Consider the following 16232-nt stretch of genomic DNA (forward strand, 5'->3'; position numbering starts at 1 on the left):
CGGAAGAACAATATGGATTGATACGCCGAACCTCCTCTAGCTTCACTCACCTTGACGCTCCAAAGTGAAAGCCTCAACGCGACGAGCTGGACGGATTTGGCTAGTCTGCATCGCCGCTCTAAGTAGAGATTATGTCATCGCTGGGTACAGGTGGTTCAACCCCCAAACAGGCAGAGATACCTAGCGTGGAGGATGTGAAGATATCCTTGAACATGTATTAACGGAATTGAAATTTGGGAAATAGATTGTGTGTTGTGAGTGAATTGGGGGATGTGTAGTTAGAGTGTCCGTTGCCCACGGTTTCTCCACGCTCACTTCAACGAGACGGGATATTGATTATCGCGCATGCCAAGTCCATGAACTGTATCAACATTTTATACTCCCTACGCTCTCTCTGAATTGATTGTATGCGTTGCATACTTAAGATCCTTCGGAGCTCTGGTATTTGCTCCTCTCTGCAGACCAAGTCCTAGTATAGAATGTTAACTTGATCATAGGAACGAAGACATTGGATCCAGCCCCATGTTTTCCGCCAGCAGTACGATTATATCAAGATTGAAGAATAATATAGAGAAGCTACCGGTAACATTAAAGCTTTTTTCTTTTCTTATCTGGCTATCCTAGTCTTTCAAAATTTACCTATACCCGCCGACCAAACATGTCTTCATCCCAATCGCCTGGTTCAACATCATACTTTGAACAGCAGCGCGCGGAGCTGCTGAGAGAAATTTCACTGGTGAGATTTCACCCTGTCCTTTTCGGTTTACATGGCTGGGAACCGCCTGAGAAATGGCTGTGCATATTGCCTTGATTAGCAGCTATGTTTCAAGGCACCGCAACCATGTCTCTGCACTCGGCCATTCTTTTCAATTGCGAGAGTTTTCAAGGCCTCGCCCTTTTCACCTGTCCAGACCATTCTAATCACATCCTCTCCCGACTTCCCAGAGTTTTGAACAAGTCCTCCAAAATATAAACCGATTAAATCGAAATCTGGAAAGCGTCATCGCAGTATGTCACCCAACCCGTTCCTCTCCCAAACCAACAACACGCTATTAGTACGCATTTCTTACCCAGGTTTAGGTTGGAAATGAATTTTCCTCCGTAGAAGCTTTATGGTCTCAATTCGAAAACGTCATGGCCAAAGATGGCGAGGGCAGTGGGGAAAAGGAACATGATGACGAGCGTGCGAGAGAACGGGAAGATTCAGAAAGAACTCCAAAGGGGGACGGAAGTCAGAGCCCGGGTGCGGATGAGGTAAAACAGGAAGGTGATGATGAAACAATGAGATGATGGCGCTTAATGATGACAGTGGAGGTCCCCGTTGAATTCTTTTGCTCCTTTGGCATTTAACGGAGGAGATGGCTACTTCATTTGTCTGATCGTCTACGGATGCAATACCTATCAAGGTGTGTTGGCGTCTCATGTATATAGAACTAGTTAAGTTCGCTCCAACCCGAAGAGAATTGAATAGTTTTGTCTAATCAATGTCGTACACATGCTGCATTAATCTGGTTCCCCGACGTACAAAAAAGCTAGCCTCAATAAACACCGAACCCATGCATAATATCCTCCAGAAAGCCTACCAGATAAGCTTTCGTAGCAAAACAGGTAAGTGATATAACAGGATGAGTAAAAGGAAAATATTTTTAGAGTTGACAGACATAATCCGCTAGGGGAATGATACACATCATGAGGAGCAGAAGTGAAAATGGACAAATGGACAAGAGTTGTAGTTTAAGGGGCCAAAGATAAGGATGGGATCATAGCGTCACCGGTGAAAATAAAAGAAACGGCACGCCAGAGAGAAAGAAATAATAGGGAAGCGGATGTCCCATGGCAACAGGACATGCCATATCATCCTGTTGCTCATCATACATCATCGACAAACTGAAATATTCGCATGTCGCTCGCTCGAATACCGAAAATCGTCTCGCAGGCATAAAACATAAGCTCGTGGCCTAAAAAGCTGTTGCTCGTTATGTTTTGTTTACGAATCGCCTAAAGAATCTTGCAAGATCGCTTCTTGATCTTCTTGCCACCACCTTGATGGCCACCTCCGTGGGAATTCCAGCTGCTTTCTTGTATGCCCACCGCTGTGTTGACTGCAAGCTCAAACACCTCATCGACACCTCTCATCTCCTTGCTGCTGCATTCCACATACAAGGCGCCCATCCGTTGAGCCACAGCTTGGCCCTGTTCAGGCGTGACTGGCGTTAATCCTTGACTCTTGAGAAGTTCGATGCAAGTGCGCTTCGTTCGTAGATCGGATTTGAGGCCAACTAAGATGAGCGGGGTGGTGGGGCAGAAATGGAGGACTTCAGGGTACCACTACAAACAGAGATGAGCTCTTTGTTTGATTCTCGATTTCTAGGCAAATTAAGAGAGAAGTTCGAAAATCGCGTACCTTGTCCATTACATTTTCCAGTGAGACCGGACAGTCAATAGCGAAACATACAAAGAGAAGGTCTGTTTCCGGATACGAGAGCGGCCGAAGTCTGTCGTATTCTTCTTGTCCTGCAGTATCCCAAAGGGCTAGCTCAACAGTCTTGCCCGACGGGGTATGCGTAGTTTGGGTGATATAATTTTCAAAAACTGTAGGAACGTATTTCTGCAATGCGATTAGCTTCCGTGTCCGCTCGAAGATCTCATGCACTTTATCGGGCGCCAACTCACCTCGGGAAAGTAGCCTTGGGAATAGCTGATTAGCAGGCAAGTCTTGCCGCAGCCCCCATCGCCGACAACGACAAACTTTTTCGAGTACGATGGAGGTTGTGTGATGTTTGTTGCTTGAGACATTCTTCCTGTCGATACACTCATGGTGGTGCTAACTGTGCCATTGCTTGCGCGCGTACTCTGGCTTCTGACTGGCTTGCGGCGAGGCGATAAGGAAGAAGGGCCTTTCTCGTTCACTACCGATGAGTGACGTCGGATATGTCCACCGTAGGTGTGTTGTTCTTCGTAGGCGCGACCTGACATTGCTGAGACGGATGTGAAAGAAAGAGGGAGTGATCCGAAGGAGGAAAAAAAAAAAAAAAAGGAAAAGGAATCAAAGACCCTCTACGAGCTATTCGTTCAGTGTTTGATAGAGGACTTAATAACGACAATGCGGTTTGCAAGGATAGAGGTCTAAACAATAGCGGCTCACAGAATGGAGAGGGAAGAGAGAAATGTTGCTGCGGGAGGAGGATTTCTGTTTGTGATCAAGTGAAGAACTTCTGGGGAGCGATGCGACTCCCATCAAGAAAAAGAGGTCGTATAAAAGAACACGCACAGCGACGCCAATTGAATCTGCCCTGTAAGGCACGGAACGGAAGCCCACTGTTTACCCCAAGACGCTGCCATGGCAACGGGGCGTTTGGGCACGGTTGCAGCCACGCTATTGGTGCCAACCCCTGGCGAACCCTCCGATCTGCATGCTCACTACATCATCAGACCGGGCGAGATTGCAACCCGTCGCGGTCTCAGGAGCTTGAGGAGGATGTCAAGATGCGATATTTTTGGGCGATGGGCCCTTGCTGGAGACGGAGAATCGCTCTGGAAAGGGGAAGAAAGGACCAGCCATCGGCAGTCCGTGAATCAGCTCGGCTCTATTTCGTACTACTGGTGGATCATGGGGGAGATTTCGACATCAGTGGAATCCACCTGTGGAGTCTGTTCAGTTCGCTGCAAAGCTGGTTTGTACGGAAGACGCATCCTACGCAACTCTCCTCCGTGCATCGGAGGGGTTGCTTCGACCCGTTACGGTTACATAAATAAAGGCTGACTGAAGATGGGGAATACGGAAAAGTTGGCATGAACCTTAACTCAAGTCTCCAAAAAACTGTCAATATCCTGGAATGTGGCAGAGTCATACTGTCTTGGAGAGCAAGATACTACAAGAGACAACCGCATTCACAGGATAGAGTATTTTCTGGCTCTTGATGTGTCCATGCATGTCCATTAGGAAAAACGGTTGCACAGATACGGGAGTTCTTCCGGAGTAACACACACTAACTAATCGTATTTTGGATGGATGACCGTTGTGGGCTTTGCTGTTTGGGCTGCCGTTCTTCGGCTAAACATACTGGGCAGTGCTGGGGTGCAGGGTCGGCTATTCTTGCACCCAGCTGGGCCTTGGCGCACACACACCTTCCGTCATCTCCCAAGGGAACTGTTTGAAACAGCCAGAAGCTGCTCGGAGAATTACCTCACGTGCTTGAGGAGAGATAAGGATGGCACTGGATCTCTCCGAGGCTGTCTTGTAAACTCTTATGGACAACAATTGCTCTCGCCTCTCCACTCTGTGCAAGTTTTTTGCAGAATCACTTTCCCCCATGATGCACCGTTGTTGAACAAAGCCTTTGAAGTTGAGGGCTGCTTGCTCTTATGGCCGGGCCGGCTTATCCAGGGAACAAAAGTATCAAAGCTCTTCTGAGACCTGATAATCTTAAAATATGAACAAGGACAAATCACAACCAGACGCAGGCCTGAGAAGTCTGACCCATTGTATGTGCCGTACATTCCCAGTAAACACAGGCACCGTACACCCGGAGTATCAAGGAAACACATTGCCGAATCTGCTGCTGATTGCTTGATTCATCCTATCCCAGATCAGCGAAGGCTCCCAGCATGGCGGCACTGGATGCGACAGAAGACCCTCCCTCTGGTTCGATGGGAGACACCATATCTCGCGTGGCTGCAGGAACGCATGCGCACTCCCACCCTTGATACATGGTTTGCCATCAGTGCAAATCTCGGCACTCACACATTCTACATGGTCATGCTACCCATCCTCTTCTGGTGCGGGCATTCTCAATTCGGCCGCGCGTCAGTGCACACAACCCTCGCGGGATCATGCAAAATGTTGACAATCTGGATAGCACCGTTCATCTTCTTGCATCTGGCGTCTTCTTTAGTGGGTTCATCAAAGACTTACTATGCCTTCCTCGACCGCTTTCACCTCCTCTGCAGCGAATTACCATGTCCGGCTCTGCAGCACTGGAGTACGGATTCCCCTCGACCCATTCCACGAACGCCGTTTCTGTGGTGGTCTACGCGATGCATAATTTGAATTCCGCCGCATCTGCCTTCTCACCCACGTCGAAGGCAGCTCTTCAGTTCCTTCTGTTCATATACGGGACATCTATTGTTCTGGGACGGTTATACTGTGGCATGCATGGGTTCTTGGATGTGGTTGCAGGCTGTCTACTGGGAGCTCTTTTGGGATTTATACAGTGTTCGTATGGCGCTGCGATCGACGCTTATGTTCTTTCGGGAGGCATTCAGGGACCACTTCTCGTGGCTTTGGTGGTTCTTGTGCTAGTTCGGATTCATCCGGAACCGGCGGATTCTTGTCCATGTTTCGATGATAGCGTTGCTTTCGCAGGCGTGATGATTGGGGTCGAGCTAGGCGGGTGGCATTTTGGAAAGACGAGATTTGGGCTACCGGATCCTATCCCAGGCAGTATCGTATTTGATCTTGAAAAGATCGGTTGGGTTAAGGCGGTGTTGCGGATTATCCTTGGCGTTGCCACCGTCTTTGTATGGAGAGAGGTCATGAAGCCGTCCCTCCTCCGAGTTCTTCCCCCGCTGTTTAGACTTATCGAGAAGTCGGGCTTTAGTTTGCCGAGACGATTTTTTACACAAGCTTCGTACGGCCACCCTTGTTTTTTGTTTTCTATGCGAAATCTAGCGCAAGGGTGGATGGCTAACTGGTTCCTTGGTGTAGTGAGTATAAACGAGTCCCTGATCACCTTAAAGACGACCATGTTATCCCCAACGTCGCGGAGATACCATCCATGCTCACATCCATCCGCCATCCACGCCGGCGCGCGATCTCCATTGGACCGCAGTCGGAAGCCGACGCTTACGAGACCCTCGCCTATCGCGAGCATCGAAGGCGCCTAAGCACGTCCTCTCCGGATCTGATACGAAGTGCTGGACCGTCGCCCTCCGCCGCTGGGGACGACCATAGTAATATCCCCACCCCAACCTCCAACCCGATACGCCAACAGTCACAAAGATCGGCCAACAGAAGTCCACTGAGGCTCGATGAATACAAAAACATGATGGGAACCGGGTCTCCAACCTGTGAGAAGAATGGGATTAATGCGTTCCCCGGCGTGGCGGCGCACTCACTGGACTATCCATACAAGTCCCAGAATGAAGAAGAGATGTTCTCGATGATAACTAAGCCACGGGTTCGCTACGACGTTGAAGTTGTCACGAAATTGATAGTGTATTCTGGTTCGCACTGCCGCCCTTCGTTCAACTTGGTCTTCTCTCTCATGCAGCAGAGTTTTTGCTAACTCGCACACTCAGGGATCGCATGGCTAGCGGTTGAAGTGAACCCAATTTTGTTTCACTTTCTCGGACTCGACCGATAGAGGCTGCACGTTGGTTTCATTGCCAGCCGGATGTCGCCAAATTATTTTCAATTCTCCATTTTCGGCGCCCTTTTTTGCTGTTACGTCAAATAAGAACGGAGAAATTAGAATGGTCCTAGATTTCCTGGTGGGCTTTCAATTCCATAATCATGGTTGCTTGAATATTTGCATATTAGAAGCAGGCTCCTAGATACACGTTTAATGATGATGCGAGTACGGAATTTTGCAACCAGTCCGGGGTATAGGAGGCCACCTTCTAGTCTATTCACACAGCAAATTGAATGAAGTGACTGTCCCTAGTTAATGAACTTCCACTTCACCAAAAAGAACCATCGCTACTCTGTATATAAACTGCCAGTTAAACATTGCAGCTCTGAATCGCGGCAAAGCCACCAGTCTCTCTGCGCCACCGTCAGTGTCATCAACCCCGTAAACGGCTGCAGATGTCAGTTTTAAGCTCGGAAAGATCTACCCAGCATCATGATAATGAAATTCTCGATTTTTCGGTTAGCGTCCCTCGGGGGTTTGCGAACCACCCATCATCATGATCTGCCAACCCGTTTCCACCGATGGCCCGTGCGCCCGTCGCCTCGGCCTCAGCGCGCTAAGCCCCAAGCGGCAAGGGCGTCTGTTTATCACGTGACAGCGCGCCAAAAGTCGTGATGGGCGGCAGCCGCCGACCAGCAGAGCGCAACTCCAGCGGGCCTGGCGAGGGTGAACTGCGCTGGATTTCCCTATCAAGTAACCTTGACGTCGCCTCTGTCGCCCCGGACTACATGTCTGTCCCCAGTCTCCGTCCCTACCTTCGCCCTTTTCCTTTCCCTTCCCTCTCTTCCCTCTCCTCCTCTTCCTCCTCTCTTCTTGCAATCTTCCTCCTCCTCATCCTCACCACTACTACAAACCTTTCCATCCGCAACCTTCATTCATTGTTCCAGCTTCATTTACTCACTGCATTTCATTCTACTCCATCTATCTACAAGGAACTCCTTTTCATCTTTGCATACCCTACATTGCAGCTGCCAGCATTTGATACCCTTGAAGCTGTAGCAAATCAATCCCTCACACCTTACTTTTTTGTTTGGACTCTCACAAGCAATCTGTTCTCTACTGCCTTTTGTGATTGAGTCCATATCTGATATCTTGCATCCTTGCTTGACAGAGCCTGGACATATCTTGTCAATCCAGCCTCTATTTCAACTTGAGCTCATCCTTCTCTATTGTGCTATCACAATTTTTTTTTTTTTTCTCCCACACCTATCTTACTCCTCGATTACTCTCTCTTGCGAGCATTTTCGCCAATTGCAAGCTAAAAGGCCTCTTGGAGCTGCTTCTTGCACGTATCGTCTTCATAATATCTCACTTTTCCGTCCTCCTTCGCACCTAGCAACGCGCATCCTTGTCGATTTTTAATTGCCAGTTTACCTCTTGGGGGGACACGATTCTACGTGCGGCGACGCGGTGCTATATCCTCTCAATTTCCTCACTTTCGAAGCTCTATCCTCACTACGCGACTGAAGTGAGACTCTCTGTTGTGTTCCTCGGCCAGAATCGCGTTGACACTGAAAAAAATTTTCAAAACAAGGAACACAACATTCTAATTCGGTAATAGTCACGCTTTGTTTACAAACTTGACGGGACTCTCCTGACCTCGCTTCACTTTTTATCAAATTTTTACCTGTCCCACAGATCCTCTACCACGGCAACTTATTTTCTATCCTGCTGCCACCGTCTCTCCTCTTACTACCTCACTCTCCATCACTACCTTACATCTTAACGCTTCTCGATCAGGCTTTACGCTTGCCATTTACTTCTTCTTTACCATTGCCAAAAAGCCTTTCGCAAATCACATTTCTCGTACATACACCACCAACGCGTCATATCCTCCTCCTCGCTTGTGTCCACAACCTCTCATCTCCTTCCTCCTTCATCTCCTATTCTTCTTTTGGCCTTTGCCACCTTCCCAAACCTAGCCCGTTCTTGTATCCAGTTCCAACGGCAGCTTTTAACATGGACTCGCAAAGCAAGGACCAAGGCCAGAATAACGAACAGCAGATTCCCCGAACGCCACCACGACGTATTGTCTCAGGGCTACAGTGCCTGAACTTAGTCTACGCTCCCCAGCCTGCGACCTCGAGTGCTAATATGGAGCAACAACCGCCCCAAGCGTCACATGAACGTATCCTCCCCGGACTTGGGAGCTTGAGCTTAGACTCGCCGTCCCAGCAGAAGGCGTCTGAGAGCCCAAAAAAGACCAAGCGGGAGCCTTATCATGTTCCTGGCTTCATTGTAGAAGACTACAGTGATGGCGAGCAAGAGACTCGAAAAAGTGCAGCAACAACAAAGGAGCCTACCGACCCTTTGGCCTTCTTCACTGAATCTCTTGGTCGCCAGCGAGAGGGCGAGTCTAACAAACCAATAGGCCATGATAGCGATGACGAGCTTGATCGGATTCTATTCGGAGGAACACCACCCAAGCCCAAGGAAAGTCGTCAGAACGTGCCACGCCAAAGCACGCCCCCAAGTGGATACGACTTTGATATCGACCTTTTGGCCGAGCAAGCAGCCCCTGACGGTGTAGAAATGCAGCCGGACGCCCAGGAGTCGCGTCAAGCCACATGTCCAGGTGGGTATGAAACTCCTGTGGACTCTAACCCTTCCGGCCAGGCCCAGGGAGAAGATTTTGGCGACGTGGAAATGAGCGAGGACGACCAGCAACCTCGTCAAAGCGCACCTTCAAGCGGACATGTAGATCCTGCGTGCTTCGACACCTCGGTTTATACGCAGCTTGCACCTCCTGACGATGTGCAAATGAGCGAAGGCGAAAGCCAGGATTGCCAGCAGCAGGTTCCGCAAAACCCAGCACCGGCTGGCTTCTCGGCTGCCCAAGGTTTCAATGTATGCCTGCCCCAAGAAACTCATGGTGATGTGACAATGAGTGACGTCGATCAGGAGGTTTTTCAAAACCTCTCGCAGAGCGACCATTCATATCCCCCGTCGCTAAACGGCGCCTTTCTGGCTCAGCAAGCAACCTCCGTCGAAATCACAATGGGCGAGAGCGAAAGTCAGGATTCCAGGCAGGTTCTTCAAAGCCCATACCCGCCTGTCGTGTCACAGCCTCCGAATTTTACGACCGCGCCCCTGTTCCAGCCTGCTCCTAACGTCGGAGTACAATTTAATGCTTGCACTCAGACAACTGGGGCCCTGGACACAAATCAGGGTCAGGCTGTTGGACTGCAAACATTGCCGTTGTCGCTTGCTAACCCGCCGCTCCCTCCAGTCTCGCCTTTCGACAACGGGTATGTTTCGGGCCCGGGACAGGTCCAAGCCCAAGTTGGGCCAAATGGTATGCCCTTCAGAGTTGCTGATCTACTGGACAGTAATCCTTATTGCCCTGGATTCGACATTAGCCGGCCGTTCGTCTCTGCGTACGCGAAACCCGCGCCTCCCAAGCCCGAGTCCCAGCCCCTGGCAATCCCAATATCCAAGCCGAAGCCCAAGTTCGTGCCAGCACGGCCCAGCTGGCAAAACCATTCGGTCTATGGATATCTCGGTGGTGGTTTCAGTGCTGCACTTCCAAAGGTATTCAACCCGGCTTTGCCTTACCACATGCAGCTCCGCCCAAGATACCATCCCTATCAGATCCCTTCCCGTTCTATGGTTAAGTTCCCGGATCCTTGGAATACATTGAGGCCAAATCCTCGGAGAAACCTGCCAAAAGTTGCTAAGCTCTCTGAGCCTATCCTAAACTTTGGCGCCGTTGCCTCCCGTTCTTCTCTTTCAGTTCCCAAACCGCAGGCTGTTCCGTCAACACAGCAGGATGACAAGTCGCTAACAGAACGCCAGGAAGCTAGCACGGACGCATCGCGTAACGACGTATCGGCGTCACAGCCGCTCGTGCCGACCCCGGACTCTGATCCCCAAAGCGACGAATCAAAACGCCAACAAGGATGTGACGGAGACACTGTTGTGTCTGGCAAGACACAAAAGCTCTCTCCGGTCAAGCGGAAGATCGATGAGGTTGAGGATCCAATGCAGAACGAGATCGACACAGGGCGGGCAAGTCGATCCCCATTGGTAAGTCAATGTTTCCCGGTTAAACGCACAACGGCAATATGATGATCCTAACTGATGCAGGTGGAGCTCAAGCTGGCGAATACCGTCTCTCTTGGAACTGTTGCGAAGTGTGCTTGTCAGCTTTCAGGGTCTGAAGGATCTAAAGCCGACGCAGGAGATGTAATATCTCCCGTAACTGAGAAACTGAACGATTTTGGGCTGACTTTTCTTTCAGTTTGTGATGCAGCCAATTCCCGGAAGCTGGCCGCGTACCCCAACGCGTCCATCTCCCATCAATCACGATCTCTCCAAGGAAGCTTCTGGCAATGCGTCCGGCGTATGTGCCAAGTGCAAACATGGTATGTTATTCGAATGTATCACATTGATACATCCTCCCCCCACCGAAAAAAAAAAAAAAAAAAAAAAAAAAAAGGAGCTGCTCTGACGTTAAGAACAATAGGCAATGCCATGTCGAGTTCGTCCTTTGTGCCCTCGCCAATTCCTGCACAAAATCAACCAACCTGGGTGGTGTACGCCAAGAGAATCCTCGGAACCGTCAAACGCCAGGTCAGCGAATTCTGCAAAGCCTGTCCCCCGGCTCGCAAATTCATGACCTGGTGCGAATACAGAAAGAGACAGCGAGAGGAGCAACGGAACCAGCGCCAATCCCAAGTTCCAGTTGTTCACGTAACCCCGGCCTCGCTCCCAACGGTTACACCACCCGGTGTTGTCACGCCGCCGACTCATGTCTCGAGTCGTCGATCTACCGAGCCGCGTCCAACGAGCAAGGCTGTCCGAAAGGACAAGGCGCCGTCCCAGCGTGCCAAATCCAAAGATTCCGTCCAGGGAATCTCCAGCGGACGCGTCATGAAAAGCGAAGCTAGTTGGAGAGGTAGTAGATCGATCCAGAGCACCAGCGAGCCCGGCCCTAGGCGCCAGCCAAACAACCGAACACCCTTTAGGGGCTTCGGTCGGTCTAGGGCAGCGAGAGAGCAGGTGCGTCAAGAGCTCGAGACAAAGATGGCGGCATGGTTCACCTCGTCCCCCCGCCCGAATCTTCCATCTCTCCAGGAAGAGATGTTGCCAGTTCAGCCTGAGACACCGGCCGGAACCCCTCTGACTATTGTCGAGGCCCAAGGTGTTGCCTCTGCTGAACCAACAGCAATATCTCAACCTGCGTCTCCCGTCGCCGAGCCGGTCCGCCCCAGTGAAGAACCGCGGACCAAACAGAAGTCTGTCCATTGGTTGCCATCCACGACCCCGCGTGGACGTCCAATCTCGTCAGTCAGGGTTTTTGACCCACAGGCTTCTGTTTTCTCGGTGGCAGCCAAAAGGGAAGATTCGAAACGCCCAGCCGGTCGACCAACCCCCCGAATCCGTCAAGGCCCGATCATCCGACCACTCCCGGCCAAGTGGGAGTCGAAAGTCGATACGGCACTGTCCCAACCCGACAGTCGTCAGCTCGGCACCACACTCAGTGGAGATGCCCTGACACGCCGTGACTTTGCGACGTGCGCAACACCGTTGGCTTGGCTCAACGATGAAATCATCAATGCGTACCTCGCATTAATTATCGACTACGCTCGTCGGTCATCGGGTAATTTGGGAAGGCACCACCAGCCAAAGCACCACGCCTTCAATACCTTTTTCTACTCTAGCCTTCGTGACAAAGGCTACGAGTCCGTACGGCGTTGGGCATCTCGTGCCAAAATTGGGGGTCCATCATTGTTGAGAGTGGAGTCAGTTTTCGTGCCCATTCATAACCATGCGCATTGGACTCTCATGGTGGTCAAACCGGCTGTTCGAACGATCGAACATTTTGATTCCCTCGGCGGCAGCTCTTCCGCCTACGTCGCCAAGATCAAAGAGTGGCTCCGAGGTGAATTGGGCAATCTCTTCGTCGAAGAAGAGTGGCGGGTTCTCCCATCGACCTCCCCGCAGCAGAATAACGGCAGCGACTGCGGTGTGTTCCTTTTGACGACCGCCAAGTTGGTGGCGTTAGAGCAGCCCCTGTCCTACGGGCCAAGAGACATACCCGCGATCCGCAAGAGGATAGTTGCCGAGCTGATGAACGGGGGTCTAGATGGAGATTTCGACCCGAAACGAGAGTTCGATGTTAGATCGTTGCTGTAATGGCTTCGTGATAGCACGGCTCTCTCCTCGCCAATTTGATTTCGGGTTGGATGGGATGAGGTTAAACCATAAGAGCGGGTATGTGCAGTCAAATTCTAACTTTTCTAACAGGGGAATGAGGGATCAGTTCTGTATATAGCGTTCGTTCCGGGCGTCGTTGGGCAACCTGCGATGTTTCTGGGATGTTACTCTTTTTTTTTTTTTTTCCAGTCCCATGTAATACGCCTGCCGGACCTGCTCACAGGGTAACCTGCTGTAGTATTGGGCTGGGGGTGTTTCGCTTTTGTTTATAGTAATTCGCTCATCTTGTCCGCCTGGCTGGGGTAACCTGGCTCAGTTGACGGTGAGAAGCGTCTTACGCATTGCAATGCGCCCTCGTTGGCTGCTGGCGGTTTTATTTCGTTGTTGTCTCTTCGCACAGTCATGTAGTCCCTCATTCCCCTGTTCACGATGCACTTACTTGCTCTCAAGGTCGAACTCGCTGGCAGTATTACGGACAACCATCGGCAAAATCAAAAGGATCGATCGATCTCGAAAGGGTCTCTCTCTGTGGCGGGCAGAAAAAGATATTAGCTGGGCATTATTCGCTGACTTCGCGCATCTTCCAAAATCGATAACAACGGGACTTCTATGGCGTTGATTCGGTGTTTCGACGATGACTCTTTTACCCTGACTTTATATTTCCCTCCGTCGGACGCTGAAATCTTGACATGAGCTTGGGTTGGGGCTCTTAAATATTTATTTCGAACAGGCGTCCAGTCGGCTTGTACCTCCATTTTGGCATATGATAATGGCGTTTTGCGGCCTTTACTACAACTTTTGATACAAAAAGACCTGGTCTTGGGTGGTTTACTTGGAGTTCATGAACGATAAGGGTTGGATCTGGTGTTTGGTTTGCTGGGATCGTGCTATAATGAGTGTCTGCTTCTGTTGTTTTTTGACTGGTTTTGCATTCTGGCATAGCTTGGTGCTTTGGTTGGGGCTTTTTTACTTGAAGAGCATTTTACGGATGGATACCCCCCTTTTTGCCTACCTTCTGCGTTGTCTTATTTTGCGAAGGGGTCGGTTGAATTGCTTGAAATGATCGAACTGAAACGAATGGTTTGGGAAGCCCGTCGCATCTTTGGTACTTGGGAATGTTCAAGGGGCAAAAAAAAATAAAAATAAAAATAAAAAAAAATGTACAATATGTATTATTATGCAAGACCGGAAGGCGACGCTCCCCCATGAAGGGTGATTGATAGCGTCTAAAAAATTTGAAGACCTTTTTTTATCATTTGGTATCGTTGTATCTTTAATTATGGCTTATTGTCTGGCTGACTTCGCTTTTTTTTTTTTTGATCCCTATCCTCTGGAGGGATAGATCTGAGAAAAAAGGGTTTCCAGGTGCATAGTTATGTAAAGCTTAAGAAGGCTGAAGCTCACTAAGTGTTGTATTTGTGAACTTGGTCCAGGTAATCATCAATTTTTGGGCTATGTATGCTGGCATATCGTCTAGCTACTTGCTACAGAGCAATTAGAGGTAAATAGACATTTGGCCGTCCTGAACGCTACACATTCTTGATTCCGGTCGTTGGCGTCTCAGTGTTGCTCCCAAGATGCGTCCCACACAACCTCAGGGACGCCGGTCATACCTACGTCGTCAATCTGACAGACAACAGCGCATTCGAGTTTCTTGGAAGGATTCCCACCATCACGATCACCGCTGTGACTATCTTCGTGATCATAATCAGAAGCATACTCGCCCTGGTCGTAGTCGTAATCGCGGTCTCGGTCTTCCTGTTGAACCGGACGTCCATCACGATTGCCATCATTGCCTTCAGGATTCTTCTCTGGCTCCCCTGCTGCAGGTTTCATCCTGCCCAAGTTGAACCTATGACGCCAACGACTCCTCCAGAAATAGCTACGAAACCGCTCTCCCCAGCGATTGCCATGGTCCACATACTGGGTGTGGGGGTCATGTGTCTCTCCAACGTGCTGAGTGGAGGTATTGTATGCGATTTGAATCCATTCAACCCCCATATATACCGATTGGCCTACAGACATATTTCCCGACCACATGCCGCCGTCACTCCACAAGTTTAGAACGAGAGCGCTCGGAGACGAAGGCACGCCATAGCCCTTTTCAAGTACTAGGTCGTTATTGAGAAACCAGCGACTTTGCATCGGAAGCCAGTCAAGACGATGATCAGCCCAGTCCGTCCAAGGAACTTCAATATCGATATCGTCACTGGCCTCGGGGATCATTTCATCGGTGGTCGGGTCCCAATCCGGCTGGTTGGAGTAGTGCACACGATTAGGAGGGTCGATGGTAAGAATTTCAATGTCCGATTCGCTGTTTCGGGAGTGATAGGTGAATATCCCGGCAACGGCACCGCCGGGGGGAGGTAGTATCTTGCCCGACCCACCCTGGGAAGTTGAGTAGAGCCGCATGCGGACGCGGTAGGAACAGTGGAGAATATTCTCCGCCGAGGTCTGGACTTCTGCAGTTGAAGTGTAGTCCTCATGTCTGGTTGAGCGGAGTACCAAATGGTATGATCCGTCGGAACTGCTTGCCTTGCCTTCGGTGATGTAGACGTTGTCATAGGAGTGGACGATGCTGATGGGGAACAGCGTAGACCCGACACGGTGCCAGCTCTGGATGTTCCATTCCTTAAAGAAGACGTGTCCATTCAGGGCGTGATGACGACTGTTGATCCCCGTGGGTCCCATATTCTCCTTATCTTTCTCCCTTTTGTCATTTTTCTTCTTCATGCCCTTTTTCGGGGTGTCTCTCGCGGGAGCAGGCCGGAAATCATAGAAGCGGTAATGCTGGAAGTAGCCTGGCTCCGGCCCGGAGACCACGTAACAGTCACACTTGGGTGCGACAATATGTTGCTCGACCCGCTCGGTAGTGCTGTTAGAAGTGGAAACATCGCTCTGCAAATCTGTCTGTGACGACAAAGAGACGAGAGATCCCCCAAGGAGGATGATGAAAAGGAGAGAACTCATGCCTGCGACAGTCTCTATTTTTGAGAGAGGAAAGACGAAAGAGACAGCGGAGAATATGTATACGTTCTCTGTATGAAATTACGAGTACTGACTATGGGTATAGATATGGAGCAAGCAAGGTCTGCTTTGAGGAGGAAATTTCTGGCCGCCAGGTTCCCCTATATCGAGGGAAGCAGATGCCCACCAAGGTGAACGCACGGTGGAAGGTGCTCGCTGGAAAGACATGCTTTTCCATGTTTCCGTGGTCCAGCGCAGTTAATGGCGAGGAGCGGCATCCGGTGGCCTCAGGGGTATGGACGAGGTCATCGTCCCTTCTGTTGAAAAATGCCCATGATACACCGTTTTTAACTGCATTTCTCGCCAACAAAGATAGAGAGGCTGTATTTGCAAGACATCTCATCATCATAATCATCATCATCATCATAATATGGACTACAAGATCGACAAGAACCTCGTCTTATAGGCACAGAATATACGGTTCCATCAAGGAAGGGAGACGTAGACTTCGTTATCAGGGGCTGGCTCGCTGTGGCCCCCTTTTTCTGAGCGCCGGATTGTTTGGTGGATTCTCGTCAGGGAACCAATCACATCGAAATCAGCCTCATGATTAGTCAACCTTCATCGGAATGGAATATCATTTATCCATTCAGCTTGATGGAGGACTTGTATGCTTGTCATTCGCTAAGCTAC

The 16232-nt window shown here is 50.1% G+C and overlaps 7 protein-coding genes across 7 annotated transcripts; 4 read left to right on the plus strand and 3 right to left on the minus strand.

The window, feature by feature from the left end:
* Nucleotides 1-220: 220 nt before the first annotated feature.
* On the plus strand, nt 221-2285 carry CIMG_00255 (DASH complex subunit DAD1). Its single transcript, XM_001246483.2, has 4 exons — nt 221-441; nt 498-736; nt 946-1008; nt 1081-2285. The coding sequence occupies exons 2-4, from the start codon at nt 659-661 to the stop codon at nt 1288-1290; spliced, it is 351 nt and encodes a 116-aa protein (XP_001246484.1). The 5' UTR covers nt 221-441; nt 498-658; the 3' UTR covers nt 1291-2285.
* Nucleotides 1296-3685, minus strand: CIMG_00254 (GTP-binding protein rhoC). Its single transcript, XM_001246482.2, has 3 exons — nt 2674-3685; nt 2405-2608; nt 1296-2328 (listed from the first exon to the last, which is right to left on the minus strand). Exons 1-3 carry the CDS (start codon nt 2974-2976, stop codon nt 1999-2001), a joined length of 837 nt encoding a protein of 278 aa, XP_001246483.2. The 5' UTR covers nt 2977-3685; the 3' UTR covers nt 1296-1998.
* On the plus strand, nt 3341-3763 carry CIMG_00253 (uncharacterized protein; the record flags this gene model as incomplete). The annotated part of the gene is made up of 1 exon (XM_001246481.1): nt 3341-3763. One exon carries the CDS (start codon nt 3341-3343, stop codon nt 3761-3763), a length of 423 nt encoding a protein of 140 aa, XP_001246482.1.
* A 505-nt stretch (nt 3764-4268) lies between these two features.
* CIMG_00252 (sphingosine-1-phosphate phosphohydrolase) lies at nt 4269-6511 on the plus strand. Its single transcript, XM_001246480.2, has 5 exons — nt 4269-4485; nt 4590-4806; nt 4860-5630; nt 5708-6225; nt 6301-6511. Exons 1-5 carry the CDS (start codon nt 4434-4436, stop codon nt 6363-6365), a joined length of 1623 nt encoding a protein of 540 aa, XP_001246481.2. The 5' UTR covers nt 4269-4433; the 3' UTR covers nt 6366-6511.
* A 1861-nt stretch (nt 6512-8372) lies between these two features.
* On the plus strand, nt 8373-12551 carry CIMG_00251 (SUMO protease ULP1; the record flags this gene model as incomplete). The annotated part of the gene is made up of 6 exons (XM_001246479.2): nt 8373-9661; nt 9743-9944; nt 10209-10439; nt 10500-10598; nt 10654-10777; nt 10879-12551. 6 exons carry the CDS (start codon nt 8373-8375, stop codon nt 12549-12551), a joined length of 3618 nt encoding a protein of 1205 aa, XP_001246480.2.
* A 287-nt stretch (nt 12552-12838) lies between these two features.
* CIMG_00250 (uncharacterized protein) lies at nt 12839-13327 on the minus strand (the record flags this gene model as incomplete). The annotated part of the gene is made up of 2 exons (XM_001246478.2): nt 12839-13032; nt 13144-13327. The coding sequence occupies 2 exons, from the start codon at nt 13325-13327 to the stop codon at nt 12839-12841; spliced, it is 378 nt and encodes a 125-aa protein (XP_001246479.2).
* Nucleotides 13328-14132: 805 nt separating this feature from the next.
* On the minus strand, nt 14133-15542 carry CIMG_00249 (endo-1,3(4)-beta-glucanase; the record flags this gene model as incomplete). The annotated part of the gene is made up of 1 exon (XM_001246477.2): nt 14133-15542. One exon carries the CDS (start codon nt 15540-15542, stop codon nt 14133-14135), a length of 1410 nt encoding a protein of 469 aa, XP_001246478.2.
* Nucleotides 15543-16232: the final 690 nt, after the last annotated feature.

Source organism: Coccidioides immitis (genome assembly GCF_000149335.2).
Source record: "Coccidioides immitis RS genomic scaffold supercont3.1, whole genome shotgun sequence".
Taxonomy (NCBI): Eukaryota; Fungi; Ascomycota; class Eurotiomycetes; order Onygenales; family Onygenaceae; genus Coccidioides; species Coccidioides immitis.